The sequence below is a fragment of the Canis lupus genome, chromosome 5 (genome assembly GCF_003254725.2).
Source record: "Canis lupus dingo isolate Sandy chromosome 5, ASM325472v2, whole genome shotgun sequence".
NCBI classification, from domain to species: Eukaryota; Metazoa; Chordata; class Mammalia; order Carnivora; family Canidae; genus Canis; species Canis lupus.
The window spans coordinates 80644538-80659156 of record NC_064247.1 but is presented as its reverse complement, the minus strand read 5'-3'; the positions used below and the strand labels follow the sequence as shown (position 1 = coordinate 80659156).

Genomic DNA, 14619 nt, shown 5'->3' with positions numbered 1-14619 from the left:
GAACTGGGCCCTCCCCCCATCCCCCAACCTCCACCTTCTCCCCCCATCACAGTGAAGAAGCTGTTCCTTACATTGGAGATGTATGTGGGAGAAAAATGTATGCTTAGTTGAGGATCTTTTCAGTTTTGTGTGAATTTTCCTGACCTCAGTATGGATTAGAGATTAAGAGCAAAGGATCTAGAGACTACAAATCAAATCCCAGGCCAGTTTCTTGGATAAGTCATTTACATTTTCTTTTTTTTTAAAGATCTTACTTATTTATCTGAGAGAGAGAGAGAGAATGCGCATGTATGCACATGAGTAGGTGTGGGGCAGGGAGAGAGGGAGAAGCAAGCTCTCAGCCAAGCAGGGAGCCAGACATGAGACTCTATCATCATGACCTGAGCCAAAGTCAGACAGAGCCACCCAGGTCCCTTAAGTCATTTAAATTTTCTGAGCCTCAATTTCTACATCTGCAAAGTGGTACATACCAATAGGACTCACTTTATGTTGCAACATTTAGGGGAACACCTGGCTGGCTCAGTCTGTATAGCATGCAACTTTTGATCTCAAGGTTGTGGGTTTGAACCCCACTTTGGGTGTAGAGATTACTTAAAAATGAAATATTAAAAAAAAAAGAAAGATGTAAAATAAAATGGTTCATGTAGGAGCATCTGGCTGGCTCAGTTGGTAAAACAGGCAACTACTGATCTCGAGTTTGTGAGTTCAAGCCCCACATTGGGTGTAGAGCTTAGTTTAACAAACAAACAACTAAAAAAATAAAAGAGACTTTAGAGGGAATGAATGCAGCCCTGCTGATACCTTGTAAAAAAAAACTAGTTATATGTAAAGCACTAGTTATAGTGCCAGGCACATAATGAGCATCTAATAAAAAGCTCACTGTCATTGTTATCATCTTTTTCATATACTTTATTTTTTTAAAGATTTTATTTATTTGAGAGAGAGAGAATGTGATTGGAGGGGGAGCAGAGGGAGAGGGAGAAACTGGCTCCCCACTGAGCAGGGAGCTCGACTCAGGGGCTTGATCCCAGGATCCCAAGATCACTACCTGAGCTGAAGACAGATACTTAACTGACTGAGCCACATAGCTGTTCCTCTTTCATGTACTTCAGCCATTAGATTAAGAGTTATAATTCTGATTAAAAACATTTATCTATGGTCACTAAAGTATTAGAACCAATGGTATAATAATAATAACTGCTGTTGGAGCACCTGTGAAGCAGCTGATTCTTGGTTTTGGATCAGGTCATGATCTAAGGGTCATGAGATTGAGCCCTGAATCGGGCTCTGTGCTCAGTGCAGAGTCTGCTTGAGTTCCTACTTCTCCCTCTGTCCCCCTACCTTTTTCTCAAATAAGTTAACAGTAATAATAAAAATAATAACTGTTGTTTATTGAGCCAGATAATTGACATTATCTCCAGTTCTCATAATAGCTGCAGTATTGGTATTATCCCCATTTTATAGATGAGAAAACCAAGGCCAGAAATATGCCAAGGATTTGTTGCCATTGAAATATTCATAAAAACCTCATTATATATCTCCTTTGAGTAATCATCAAAAATATCCCATCATACAACTGTTTATTTTTTTTTAAGATTTTATTTATTTGGGAGAGTGTGTGCGCGCGTGTGCGTACACACACACACACACACACACACACACACGAGCAAGGGGGAAGGGCAGAGAAAGCTCCCTCACTGAGCAGGAAGCCTGACATGGGGCTCTATCCTAGGACCCTGAGATCATGACCTGAGCTGAAGGCAGATCCTTAACTGACTGAGCCACCCAGGCGCCCCCATACAACTGTTTAGATGGTGAATGCTATGAACGTCTTTGGAATTTTCTTTAACTTATTTAACCTTCATCTTCTGTCCATGATCGATCAGGTCCTGTCAATTATTTTTCCAAGAAGTTTCTCAAATATGTATCTCTTCCTATTTTTTCCCATGGCCACTACCCTGGATTAAGCTTCCTTTATTTACATGACCCTCACTCCTTCCAATCTGGCCTTCTTTCCAGTTTAACTAATCTAGGCTCTCTGTAGCATGGTGCAGATGTGGAGACCGGCAGCATCAAGTTGGTATCAAGAATCACTGTGCCAGCAAATGATGCATCGCCGTATATGGAACAGACATCCCGTCCCCCCCACCAGATACCAAGCAAGAAGAATATGGGCGCATGGCCACTCCTGTTCTCTGGCCCTCATATTAGGGCCTAAATTTAATATGTTGCTGTCATAGCTTCTAGATAAGCAGTGTCCTCTGCAGTTGACATACCCTGGTTTGTTCCTAAATTGTGAGATAATCTGTTGAAAATAATTCATTACTAATGTCAGTTGAAGTGCCAAAATTTGCAAAAGGTTTTAAAAAAATAAATTAGAATAGATTCAAGGTTATCCCAGTAACATCTCTGTCACTTGCATTTCCATATACTTTCTGAGTGGAAGAGAAAAGGACCAAATTATAGCAAATATGCTGTCAATTGGACATAACCCCAAACTTGGCATCGTGTGTGTCATGACTGGTAGTCTTTCATGATACACATGAGAATGTTGTCCACCATGGGTAGTATACGTGGAGAAAATGTTCAGAATTTTTTCCCCAGATTTTGGTTTCCATGCCTACTTCTGGTATATACTTAGCCACTTCAAGAAGTATCTCCCCCTAACTTGCTGCCCTCCTTTAGCTATTGTAAAAATAGGACTTCAAACATATATACTGTTTTCTCTACAAAATTCTGAAGTCAGACCAATGTCTAGCTAAGACAAGAAGAAAAGCATTTATTCTTTTGAGGCTGCTGTAAGGGTCTCCTGCTTGCTCTTTGCAAATCATAGCGCTGCTCTATTTTGTGGTTCCAGATATTCTTGGAGAACTTGGAGCATGAAGATACCTTCGTATATCTGTCTGCTATTCAGGGTAAGTTAGTCCTGGTTAAAGGACTTTGAGTCTGTGAACCAAAGATTGTAGCATGTGTGTTTGCACAAAATCTCTAAAGTCATCAAGCCATCAGACTGTTGGTCATTTTGTCCATCTTCCTGCCTCCTAGTGAGGACTCAATTTACATCATAATAATAATATTCCTGGATGGTTCCCTAAAGATTCCAATAGAATTTCAGTGTCTGATAATGATGAGGAGGTCTTTATTATCCTATAGATCACAACCCATTTCTTCTCACTCAAGGAGGTAAAAAATGTCTCACACATAAACTCTCATTACCTTAACCTTTTATGTACTTGACTACTGCTAGTATGTACCCTTGCTTTCCCTTTAAACTAAAAAAATCTGAGTATATAATATTTTTTCATCGAAATGTTTTTCGCAATAATTTTATTTCTTTTTTGTGATTTTTTTGTTACTGTTCTCCCGGTCTCCATTAATTTGTGGATTCCAAATCTGCAGAGAAATATCACAAACAGGGATGTAGAGAGTAGGCACCCTTCCTAAAGGAGGAGAATCAGACATGATGAGAAAGTCAGTTATCTCACAACTTCTCTTGGCTCTACCCAAAGAATGTAATTGTCAAGAGCTAGGACTCTGGGATGGACCACCTGGGTGTACCTCCATTCCTCTGCTGCTCAGCTGTATGGGTTTTGACAAATTACTTAATCTCTCTGGGCTTCAATTTCCTATCTGTAAAAAGGGAGCTAAATAGAAATGTAAAATGGTACAACTACTTTGGAAAACAGCCTGACAGTTCATCAAAAAGATAAGCTTAGGGTTACCACTTGACGCAGCAATTCCACTTCTTGGTATAATACTCAGAAAGATTGAAGACATATGTCCATGCAGAAACTTATATACCTGAATGTTCATAGCTGCACTGTTCATATTAGCCAAAAGGTGGAAACAGCACAAATATAAACAAACTGTATTTTATACATACAGTGGATTATTACTTAGTCTTTATAAAAATAAAATACTGAAACATGTCATGGCAGGGATGAGCCTTGAAAACATTATAAGTGAAAGAAGCCAGTCACAAAAGACCACAAATTGTATGGTTCCTTTATTTATTTACTTAGTATGTATGTATGTATTTATTTATTTTTAAGATTTTATTTATTTATTCATGAGAGACACAGAGAGAGAGAGAGAGGCAGAGACACAGGCAGAAGAGAGAAGCAGGCTCCATGCAGGGAGCCTGATGCAGGCTGGATCCCAGGACCCTGGGATCACAACCTGAGACAAAGGCAGATGCTCAACCACTGAGCTGCCTATATGGTTCCTTTATATGAAATATGCAGAATGGGGAAATATATGGAGACAGAAACTAGGTAAGAAGTTGCCTAGGGCTGTTGGGAAAGGGGAAAGTATTGGGAGCTAATAGCTGGGGTAAGGATTGCTTTTTGGGATGATGAAAACATTCTAAAATTGATTGTGGTGATCATTGAATAACTCTGTCAATATTATAAGAACCATTGAATTGTATACTTTAAATTGGCGACTTTTATGATATGTGAATTATATCTCAATAAACTGTTACCAAAAAAATTAAAATTTTATAAGAGGGGAAGGGTTAAAACTGTCAGAGTTTAAGCAGATATGATGATAAAATGTAATGTGGTAGATAAGATCCTGGAACAGAAAAGAGGCATTTGGGAAAAACAAAGATAATCTGAGTAAATTATGGACTTTAGTTGATAGTAAAATGTCATTCTTAGTTCATTAATTGTGACGAATGTACCATGCTAATGTGAAAGTTGATAATAGAGGCAACTGGGTGTAGAAAATATGAGAACTTTCTGTGCTATGTTCTGAATAATTCTGTAAATCTGAAACTATCTTAAAAAGTCTACTTTATAGAGGTTAATATTAGAATTAAATGAGTTAATACCTTGAAAGTGCCTAGTGCAGGAGCACTCTGGTCCAACTCTTGATTTCAGCTCATGTTATGACCTCAGAGTCATGAGATTGAGTCCAGTGTCGAACTTCACGCTCAGCATGGAGTCTGCTTGATATTCTCTTTTCCTCTCCCTCTACCCTCCTCCTGCTCTCACACGCTCTCTCTGAAATAAAGAAAATCTTTTTTTAAAAAAAGTACTTAGCACACAGTGTTCAAATAAGGTTAGTTGTTATGAATTTAGTGTTATCATCATCATCATCATCACCATTATATTACTACTGCTTCTACTGTTAGATTGCTAGATAATGTGGTGATACATGTTACTTCTCAGGTCTGAAGTTTGAGTAGGCAGGTTCTATCAGGTAGTTATTGCTATGTAACAAACTACCTCAACCTCAATACTTCAAGCACCAATCATTTATTATCACTCACGCATCTGTAGACCCATGGAATTGAGCTGATGCAGGCTGGGTTTGGCTAGACAGTTCTGCTTTGCCCTGCAGCTCTGTGGGCTGGCTGTGGCAGCTCTGCTGCACTTGTTCCTGGTCATCACTAGCCCAGTGGCCTACTAGAGTGTTTTGTGGTGATGGCAGAAGTGTAAGAGAATAAGAATAAACTCCAGAGGCTTCTTCAGGCCTAAGTTTGAAACTAGCATCTTATCACTTCTGTCTCATTCTGTTGGCTGAAATAAGCCAATGTGGCAGAGCCCAAAAGTCAAGAAGTAGAGAAATAGACTCTTTTTCTTTAGTGGGACAGACTGCCAGGTCATAGAACAAAGGGCATGAATGCAGGGAAAAGTGAAGAATTAAAGCCAGTAATAGCAGTCCTTCACACTGATGTGTTCTGTTTATCTGCAAAAGGCAAGGTCCTCTGTGAGCACAAGGCATGCTTGGATCTTTATTGGCTACTTCTTTCTTGGTATAATTTTTGTATGCTCTGAACAGATCTGGCAGTTAAAGCTTAAGAGAGAGTGCAGAGGGGATAGCATACAGTGATAATGGCCAGAGCCTTGGAATTCATTCTTTATTCAGCAGACATTTATCGTGCACCTACTATATACTTAAAAACACTTCAACAGTTACTTGTCATGCCCAGGTTAAAAAGCAAAAAGAAAATTCCTCAAAGGAGACAAAATGACCACCCAAAGTGGTAAAAGGACAACTAGTTGAGAGCAGAAGCTGAAAGAGTAGGGTTTTGTTCTGTTTTTAAATTTTATCTATTTGAGAGAGAGAGCACATCCAAAAGAGAGCACACAAGCAGGGTAAGGGGCAGAGGGAGAAGCAAACTTTTGATGAGCCTAGAGCTAGATATAGGACTTGATCCCTGGATTGTGAGATCATGACCTGAACCAAAAGCAGACGCTTAACTGACTGAGCCACCCAGGTGCCCAAGAGTAGGTTTCAAGAAATTAACTACCTTCAGGTGAATGGGCAGAGGCCTGGAATTAAGATATGCCTGGGGCTCAGGAAGTCACATGACAATAAATGGTACTTATGGAAGCAAAATAAATTGGTGAAGCAAGAACCTCAAATGCCTGGTACTTTTCTCGAGAAACTCTAATACTGTTATGCTAAGGAGATGTTTCTTATTGATTTTTTTTTTTTTAGGACGGTTTTTGGAGAAGAGGTGGTATGTCATTCTCCTATGGCAACATTACTGTTTGGAATAAGCTCCTTAGCTGATTAACCCGTTGAGCTCATTAGCCTCTAGGGTCTACTATAAAAATCACAACTGTTGGTTTTATGTTTGTTTTTAGTAATTTTAATTGGTGTGCTAATCAGTTAGTAGTTAATTTGGCAATGAAGAACATGGGGGGTAGAGGTGTAATTTCTGTTCTCAGGTCCCCACAATGGACAAGTTTGAATTAATTGATGTTTTGGTGTTTGTAACATGCACTTAAAGGCCAAGGCCTTAGGTGAATTTCCCATTATGAAAGGAAAGAGCTGGATTTTCCCACCTGAATTGCCAGTGTCCTTTGCCCAGGCGTAAAGCATGCCAAGAACCAGGCCATTTTGGACTCCCAGTCAGACAAGGCCAGCCTACTTATAAATGTTCTGCAGTAGAATGGGTGTTTGGCTGTGGTTTGAGTAGCATTTAGTTGTATGTGTGTGTGTATGTGCATGCATGTGTGCATGTGTCTCTGTTTAAAATTTTCCTTTCTAGGCTGTCTAAATATCTCCATGTGAAAATTACAGCATATCTTTTGCTTAATTTGTTTGATAAGCTGTATTTTGTAATTTCTCATCAACTTTGCAGTCTACCGGCAGAGAAGAGAGGAATTAAATAAATTAATTCATTCAACAGTTCCTTATTGATACCTGATGTAAGAATTTATGGTGTGTATATTATCTGTCCATCATAGCCATCTGAGAACTAAATTCCTTGTGAGTTAAATTTTAGTTTTATGAAAGACAGCCTGCATCTCTCTTAGTCCTACTGAGAAAGTGATGGTTGATTTAGTTCTTGCAGCGGTTTCTCCCAAGTGGGTGGGTACTCAGTAGCAAGTTCTTCAGGCGGAGAATTATATACCAAGTTCCTGTGTTCCAGTTACAAATCAGAGTTCATAATTAAAAGGCCTAATCTTAGATTATGGCCATTAAGTGTCTTTCCCTTTTAGACTCCTTTTGTATTATTTTTTTCATTCTTTATTATATCATTATTATTGTTACACAAATTAATGCATTTTCATAGTTCTAAAAAATTTGAGAAGGAAGTATATAAAGTAAAAAGTAGAAGTCCTCTTTTCCAAAATAGGAGTTAAACTATGTCCTTGGGGGTCCCATAATGTATATCAGATGTTTGAGATATTTTTCACATTTCAGTTTTGAAATAGATATTCAATAACAAATATGATAAATAAGTATTCTTCTAGTAAGATATTATAGTCAGGTTATTTATTATACTGTGGATCTGCTCGTGTATCCTCTCAGTCACTTTCAATTATTTAAAAGACATTTTGAAAGCAACACCAGAGACAGAAGCATTTCAGGGATCCAAGTGATCCCCATCAATGTCAGAAGGATCCTTGGATAAAACTACCAGACTCATTGAAAAAGAGAGAAAACCCCAAAAAACCCTAGGCTCTGAGCCAAGCATATGAGGTGAAAGTATACTTATGTGTGTGCAGTAAGGAAAACCTAGACATCTTGACGTGCCCAAACAGATCTTACTAACTCTCCTATCCTCTTTCTCTTCAGAGAAGAGTTTTCATTTCTGGCAAAAGAGCCAAGGGGTGGGAAGGCAAAAGGCCCGGAAGGGGGAAAGGTGGATAGAAGGTGAAATTGTTTTTACAGAGTTTCAAACTAAGCAGGATTACAAGTTTTAACTTGTCAGAAGCTGAACTCCCTATCTCATTCTCAGATTTCTACCTCAAATAAAGTAAGTTGAGAAACCATTAGCTGGAAATAGTTCTATCCCTTGAAGGACCATCTAATTGGGTCTGGCACTGAAATTCAGAATGCAGTGCTGTGAAGTTTATCATCTCCATTTATGTCCTTGAAATGGGAAGATTACTTTTACGTCCTGACCTGGTTTTTGTACTACCTAATTAGCGGGTGTGCATTTAAAATAATGTCTCTCACATCTGCTATCTTGGTAAATGGTTGAAGTAGTTAGAGGTAGAAGATTATCCCTATTTTTTAGACTTTTTATTTGGGATTTAATTTATACCTAAATTCCCCAATTTAAAATGTTCAATTCTGTGTTTTAATATATTTAGAGTTGTGCAACTATCACTACTATCTAATTTTATAACTTTTTTACCATCTCAAAAAGAAACTCCATATCCAGTATTAGTGAATTTCCATTCCCACTATTCCTTACCCCTGGGAACACTAAACTACTTTTAGTCTCTATACATTTTGCCTATTTGAGATGTTCCCTGTAAATAGCGTCATACAATGTTTGGTCTTGTGTCTGGCTCCTTTCACTTAGTATAATGTTCTTGAGGTTCATCCATGTTGTAGCATGAATTGGTACTTATTCCTTTTTATGGCTGAATAATGTCCCACTGTATAGATTAACCACATTTTGTCTGTCCATTCATAAGTTGATGTCATATTTGAGTTGTTTTTACTTTTAAGTTACGATGATGAATAACACTATTGTGAACATTTATGTACAAGTTTTTGGACATATGTTTTCATTTCTCCTGAGTTTATGCCTAGGATTAGAATTGCTGAGTCATATAGTAACTGTTTAACCTTTTGGGGAACTGCCAAACTGTTTTCCAACGTGGCTGTACCATTTTACTTTCCCATTAGCAATGTAGGGGGATTCCAATTTTTCTAAATCCTCACCAGTACTTACTATTGTCTTTTTTATTACAGCCATCTTAGTGGGTGAGAAGTGGTATCTCACTGTGATTCTGATTTGCATTTCCCTAATGACTGATGATGTTGAGCATCTTTTCTTGAGCTCCTTGCCACGTCCTTACCTTCTTTGGAAAAATGTTTAGATTCTTTGCTCATTTTTAATTTACATATTTTGTCTTTTTATTGAGTTGTAAGAGTTCTTTATATATTTTGGAAACAGGTTCTTTATTATGTATGTTAATTACAGATATTTTCTGCCATTCCATGGATTGTCTTTTCTCTTAATAATGATGTATTTGAAGGACAAAACTTTTTACTTTCAATAAAGTCTAACCAATATTTCTCATTATTGATTGCACTTTTGGTGTCATATGTAAGAAATCACTGCCTAACCCTGGCTAATGAAGATTTACTTTCATATTTTCTTACATGAATTTTATAGTTTTCACAATTACACTTAGGTCCATGATCCATTTTGAGTTAATTTTGCGATGTGAAGAGAGAGATTCCTGTTTCATAGTTAAACATTCTGAGACTTAGATAATGGAAGTCTTTCTTCTAATAGGACAGTAGCAACCAACTTGAACCTTGTTCATGGCTTCCAAATCTTTTTTTCTCTCCAATACACTTGATTACTTCTTTAGAACTTTCCAAATTATGGTAGAAATTGACTCGATTGTTGTGCGTTTAAGATTAAAAACATATGATTATCAGTAATATTTATTAAAATTGAATAATTCCTAATTATCTAGAAAGTTTTGACTCTAAACAATCCCAAAATATAATAAAAGCAGATATGATAATCCTTTTATAAATGAATAATTGACTTTCCTACAGTCACAGAAGTTGGGAGGGTGGTGGAGACCCATTTTTTTGGGAATCCCAGTTCACTGTACCTTCTCTCTTTTTTTTTCCACTTTACCTTCTCTTACTGCAGCCCTAGTGATATATATATATATATATATATAGCCTTCTCTCTCTCCCTCCAGTTATAGATTGCATTTTAAAGTCCAGAACACTTGAGTCTTACATTAGCCTTATTTTTCAAATATCTATCCAGTAGTTTTCTCTATTAACTGAAAATTGAAACATTCAGATTTGCATCAGAGTATTTAGTAGTTTAGTACTTTTACCTGTAAGTAAAAGAAGATGAACTGGCGACTTCGAGGTTAGTTATTTTCACTGCCCAAGATTGTCGTGGATAATTGCCATGTAAGAGAAATGGCAGTAAATATTATAGAAGTTACTACTTACTAAGGGCCTGTACTGTGCCAGTCACAGCAACCTTGCAAGTTAGGTATTAGCCCTATGTACAGATGAAGGAACTGAGGCTCAAAACCATTAAGAAACCAGCCCAGAGTAATGTCGATACTGTTAGCATCAGAATTTGAGTCTTAACTCTCTCTGGTTCTGAAGAGGATGCTCCTGCAATAGGGAAAAATAATTAATCCTAGTGCACACATTGTTCTTGTTCTCAGGCACAAGGGCTGAGTTCCTAGGTGGTCTTACATATAGGAGAACTAGGCTTGCCAGTGGGAAACGGTTTCACTATAAATCAACCCTTTCTATAACTTAATAATATGCTGATCTCATGTTTGCTTGATTTGTGTATATGAGTGTGGTGTGTTTGTGTTGGGGGGGGTTATTCATTTGGCAATGTGTGCGGTATTATTTTTTAAGCAATCTTTATGTGTATCTTTGAAATTCATCTTCCATTAGTGGAATCTGAGTGTGTGACTCACACTGCCTGCCTTTCTTCCTGCTGATGATCATGATTGTTTCAGCAATGTATCAGCAGAGATTGTGGGTCAGGTAAATGCATAGCTTTCTATACAGAACTTTTGGTATTTGTTGCCTTTCTGATTACAATAAGTGACATTTAAAAATAACGTACTTTAAAATGATATGAATGATGAGGCTCTGGAGAAACGGAAACCTCATACACTGCTGGTGGAAACTGTAAAATAGTGCAGCTGCTCTGGATAGCAGTCTGGCAGCTCTCAAAAAGTCAAACATAGTTACCATATGACCCACCAATTCCACTTCGAGATACATACCCAAGAGAAATGAAAACACATGTCCATACAAAAGCTTATATATGAATGCTCATAGCAGCATTATTCATAATAGCCAAAAAGTAAAGACAGCCTAAATATTCATCACCTGATGAATGGATAAATAAAATGTGGTATATCTTACACCATGAAATATTATTTAGCAATAAAAAGGAATAAAGTACTGATTCATTCTACAAAATGGATGAACTTTGAAAACATGGTAAGTGAAGGAAGCCAGACACAAAAGGCCACATATCGTATGATTCCATTTATGTGAAATGTCCAGAATAGGCAAACCCACAGAGATAGAAAGTAAAGTAGTGTTGCCAGAGGATGGGAGGAGAGGGTTGTGGTGGGAGTGGCTGATAATAGATATGAGTGATGAAAATGTTCTGAAATTAGATATTGGTGATTATTGCACAACCTTGTCAATATACTAAAAAAACACTGAATTCTGCAATTCTAAAAATACAGTAATAAACTGAGCAGCCTGGGTGGCTCAGCATTTTAGCGCTGCCTTCAGTCCAAGGTGTGATCCTGAGACCTGGGATCGAGTCCCACATCGGGCTCCCTGTGTGGAGCCTGCTTCTCCCTCTGTGTGTGTTTCTGCCTCTCTCTCTCTGTGTGTCTCTCATGAATGAATAAATAGAATCTTAAAAAAAAAATACAATAATAAACTTAAAAAATTCAGGACAGTAGTTTTTCATGGAGCCCCTAGGACTCTGAGGGGTGGACAGACAGTATTGAGATGTGTGGAGCTACAGTGAGGGAGTCAAGATTGAAAGAAAAGCAGAGGCAGAAGAATGAGCAAGAATAGGGCAAGTGTAGAGGAAGATAAGCCCTTCAAGTTGTTAGTGGAACAAAATGAGCATGAAAGGGAGGAGTGGGATTGGACTGGAGTGCAGAAGCTGTTGGAATGCCAAAGCAAGGCATCCAAGCTGTTCTGTTTGGGTTCTAGGGAGTCTTTAAAGGCTTGCCATTGTTGCCAGCCTGCCAGTAATGTCTTGGTGATGGGCTTCCTGGATTGTCATGCTATTATCATGCTTGTTATAGTTATTACTTACACTTCCTTTGTTCTTATTTTCACCCCAGATTTATTGAGTGCCAGTACATATCAGATGTAGCTTATATAATCTCATTTACTCTTCACCACACTGTGAGAGTCATATCTTCATCTCCCCGTTTTTCAGACAGAGAAATTGAAGTTCCAAGCTATTACCTGTAAAACGACAACCAGTGAGAGATGGAGACTGGAATCAACTCCAGAGCCAAGTTCTACCTCTGTATTTCCCTCCTCTCTCCATTCCATTTTCTCACCATTCTTAAATTATCATGACCTTGCTCTCACAGTGAATCAAACCCTGGAACCAGTGGCTTTTGACATTTTCAGCTAAGCATGTAAATACTTCTTAATTTCTTGGTTTCCAGGGCTCCTTTACCTCCTATTCATGTCAACCTGCAGTCATAAGAGATACAGTGGGATACTCAGTTGTTTTCAATGTCTACTTCACCAGCCATTAAGAAGGTGTAAGTACCTTCTCTACAGAATAGCTATTGAAATTTTGCTTGGGAGCCACCCTGTAGTTAGCAAAGTTGGAATTTGAAGGTGAGTTCAGGAAGATAAACTAGTGAGAGAACTCATAAGTAAAATAGCAAGTTCCTCCTTAGACTTATGCTTAAGTATGATATTAGCTTGACTATCTGAAGGAATCCATCTGTTCTGGAACTGCTCTGAGGTAGCGGCGAAAGGGGTGCCCTGTCCTTGCTTTTCTTTCTGAAACTAAACAGCAAGCAGCCTGTGGGCCCCTTTATTCCAAATATAAATTAAAATTCCTAATCTCACCAGAAGTGATTAAGATGATCCTTGAAACTGTTCACACACTTAATAAGCCCAATTATATTTTTTATTAACCCTGACATAGTTCCTTTTGTTGCTGAGTCATAAGTTTAACATTTTTAACTAATTGAAGCATCATTTTCTCCTTCTTCAGTCATGTCAAGATCTTGGGCAGTGCACTTGGGAAAAGTGCACTTAAATGGTGTCCATACAGTTTTGGCAACTCATCATTAGATTCTTACATTAGATCTTTGTGCTTGGTTTCGTGACATTGTGGTGTCTCTCATGTCCCTGAAGAAGTTGGAAGATTGGGGATGAATTGAGCCTCAGGGAATGGATCACAGGCATTGAGCTACCAAAGACCTAATTAGGTCATCCCTCCTGTCCACCTGCCAGGGCATGATTGCTAAAGTTTTCTTTCTTAGGGGAAGTCTGTTTTTGGAAGCAGGTTTGCACTTGATGTCCAACTTTTATTTTCCATTATTGGTAACCTTGCTTTAGATAAGGGCAGAAAGAATTATAAAATATCTTTGGCGATTGACTTTTTTTCTTAATGGCTTAAAATGTTTATTCATTCATCCCTAAAGATTTATCAAGCATCTCCTGTGGGCACCGTGTTCAGTATGTTGCTAAGAAAAAGTCATTCCCTGCCTTTATGGAATTTACATTTGATGGAGGGGAGGAGATGGTGGGAGGCAAGTAGTAACCCAGTAATCACATGAACAAATGTGAAATGTGACTTTGACAGGTGCTATAGAGAAAGAGTACACAGTGGTATGAGATCCTGTTTTAGGAACATTTTCCTGATAGAGAGGGGAAGGATCAAGTGACCCATAAGCTGAGATCTGGCAGATTAATATGTATGAATCTAACAAAGAAGGAAGGGAAGAATTCCCCAGACTGAGGGGACAGCAAAGGTGCAGTGTTGTGGCTCGGAGGAGCCTGCACACAGTCAGGACCACATGAATGCCTATATTGTATAGGACCCTAGGGTCAGGGCACCTGGGTGGCTCAGTGGTGTTGGTGTCTGCCTTTGGCTCAGGACGTGATCCATGTCCCAGGATCAAGTCTTACATCGGGCTCTCTGCAGGGAGCCTGCTTCTCCGTCTGCCTATGTCTCTGCCTCTCTTTGTGTGTCTCTCATGAATAAATAAATAAAAATCTTTTTTTTTTTTTTTTTTTTTTTTTTTTTAAAAAAGGACCCTAGGATCAGTGAAAAAGAGGGTAGGCTGTGTGGACTCAGACCACCAGTCAACCCCACTCTAACTAGAGGGCTCTGCTTTTTTCCCTTTCGTTGAGTCTCCTTTAAAGATATCATGTGAAAACAAGATTCTGTTGCTTGTAAAACAACAGCAAATCTCTATCTCTACCAATCTCCAAAGTCAGTTTCAACACAGAGCCCTTAACCATTATGAAAAACATCCTAATTACAGATGAAAAAGGTAAAACCATATGAAGTGAATTGTGGTCAGTGGTTTTCAAATAATTTTTTTAGCAGTGGAATCTATTTTTGAAATGAGATCCAATAAGAAGGTGTCAAAAACCCAAATGATTTTTATTTTCTTCTTC

At 38.2% G+C, this 14619-nt stretch overlaps 1 protein-coding gene across 5 annotated transcripts in view; it reads left to right on the top strand.

Annotated features, from left to right (window-relative positions):
* The window catches only part of TANGO6 (transport and golgi organization 6 homolog), a 200397-nt gene that overhangs the window by 81753 nt on the left and 104025 nt on the right, over positions 1-14619 (top strand). For all 5 annotated transcript variants that reach the window (XM_025426651.3, XM_025426653.3, XM_025426655.3 and 2 more), the window contains one exon: positions 2858-2915. In XM_025426651.3, coding sequence (XP_025282436.1) covers positions 2858-2915 — 58 coding nt within the window. The remainder of the gene's footprint in view (positions 1-2857; positions 2916-14619) is intronic.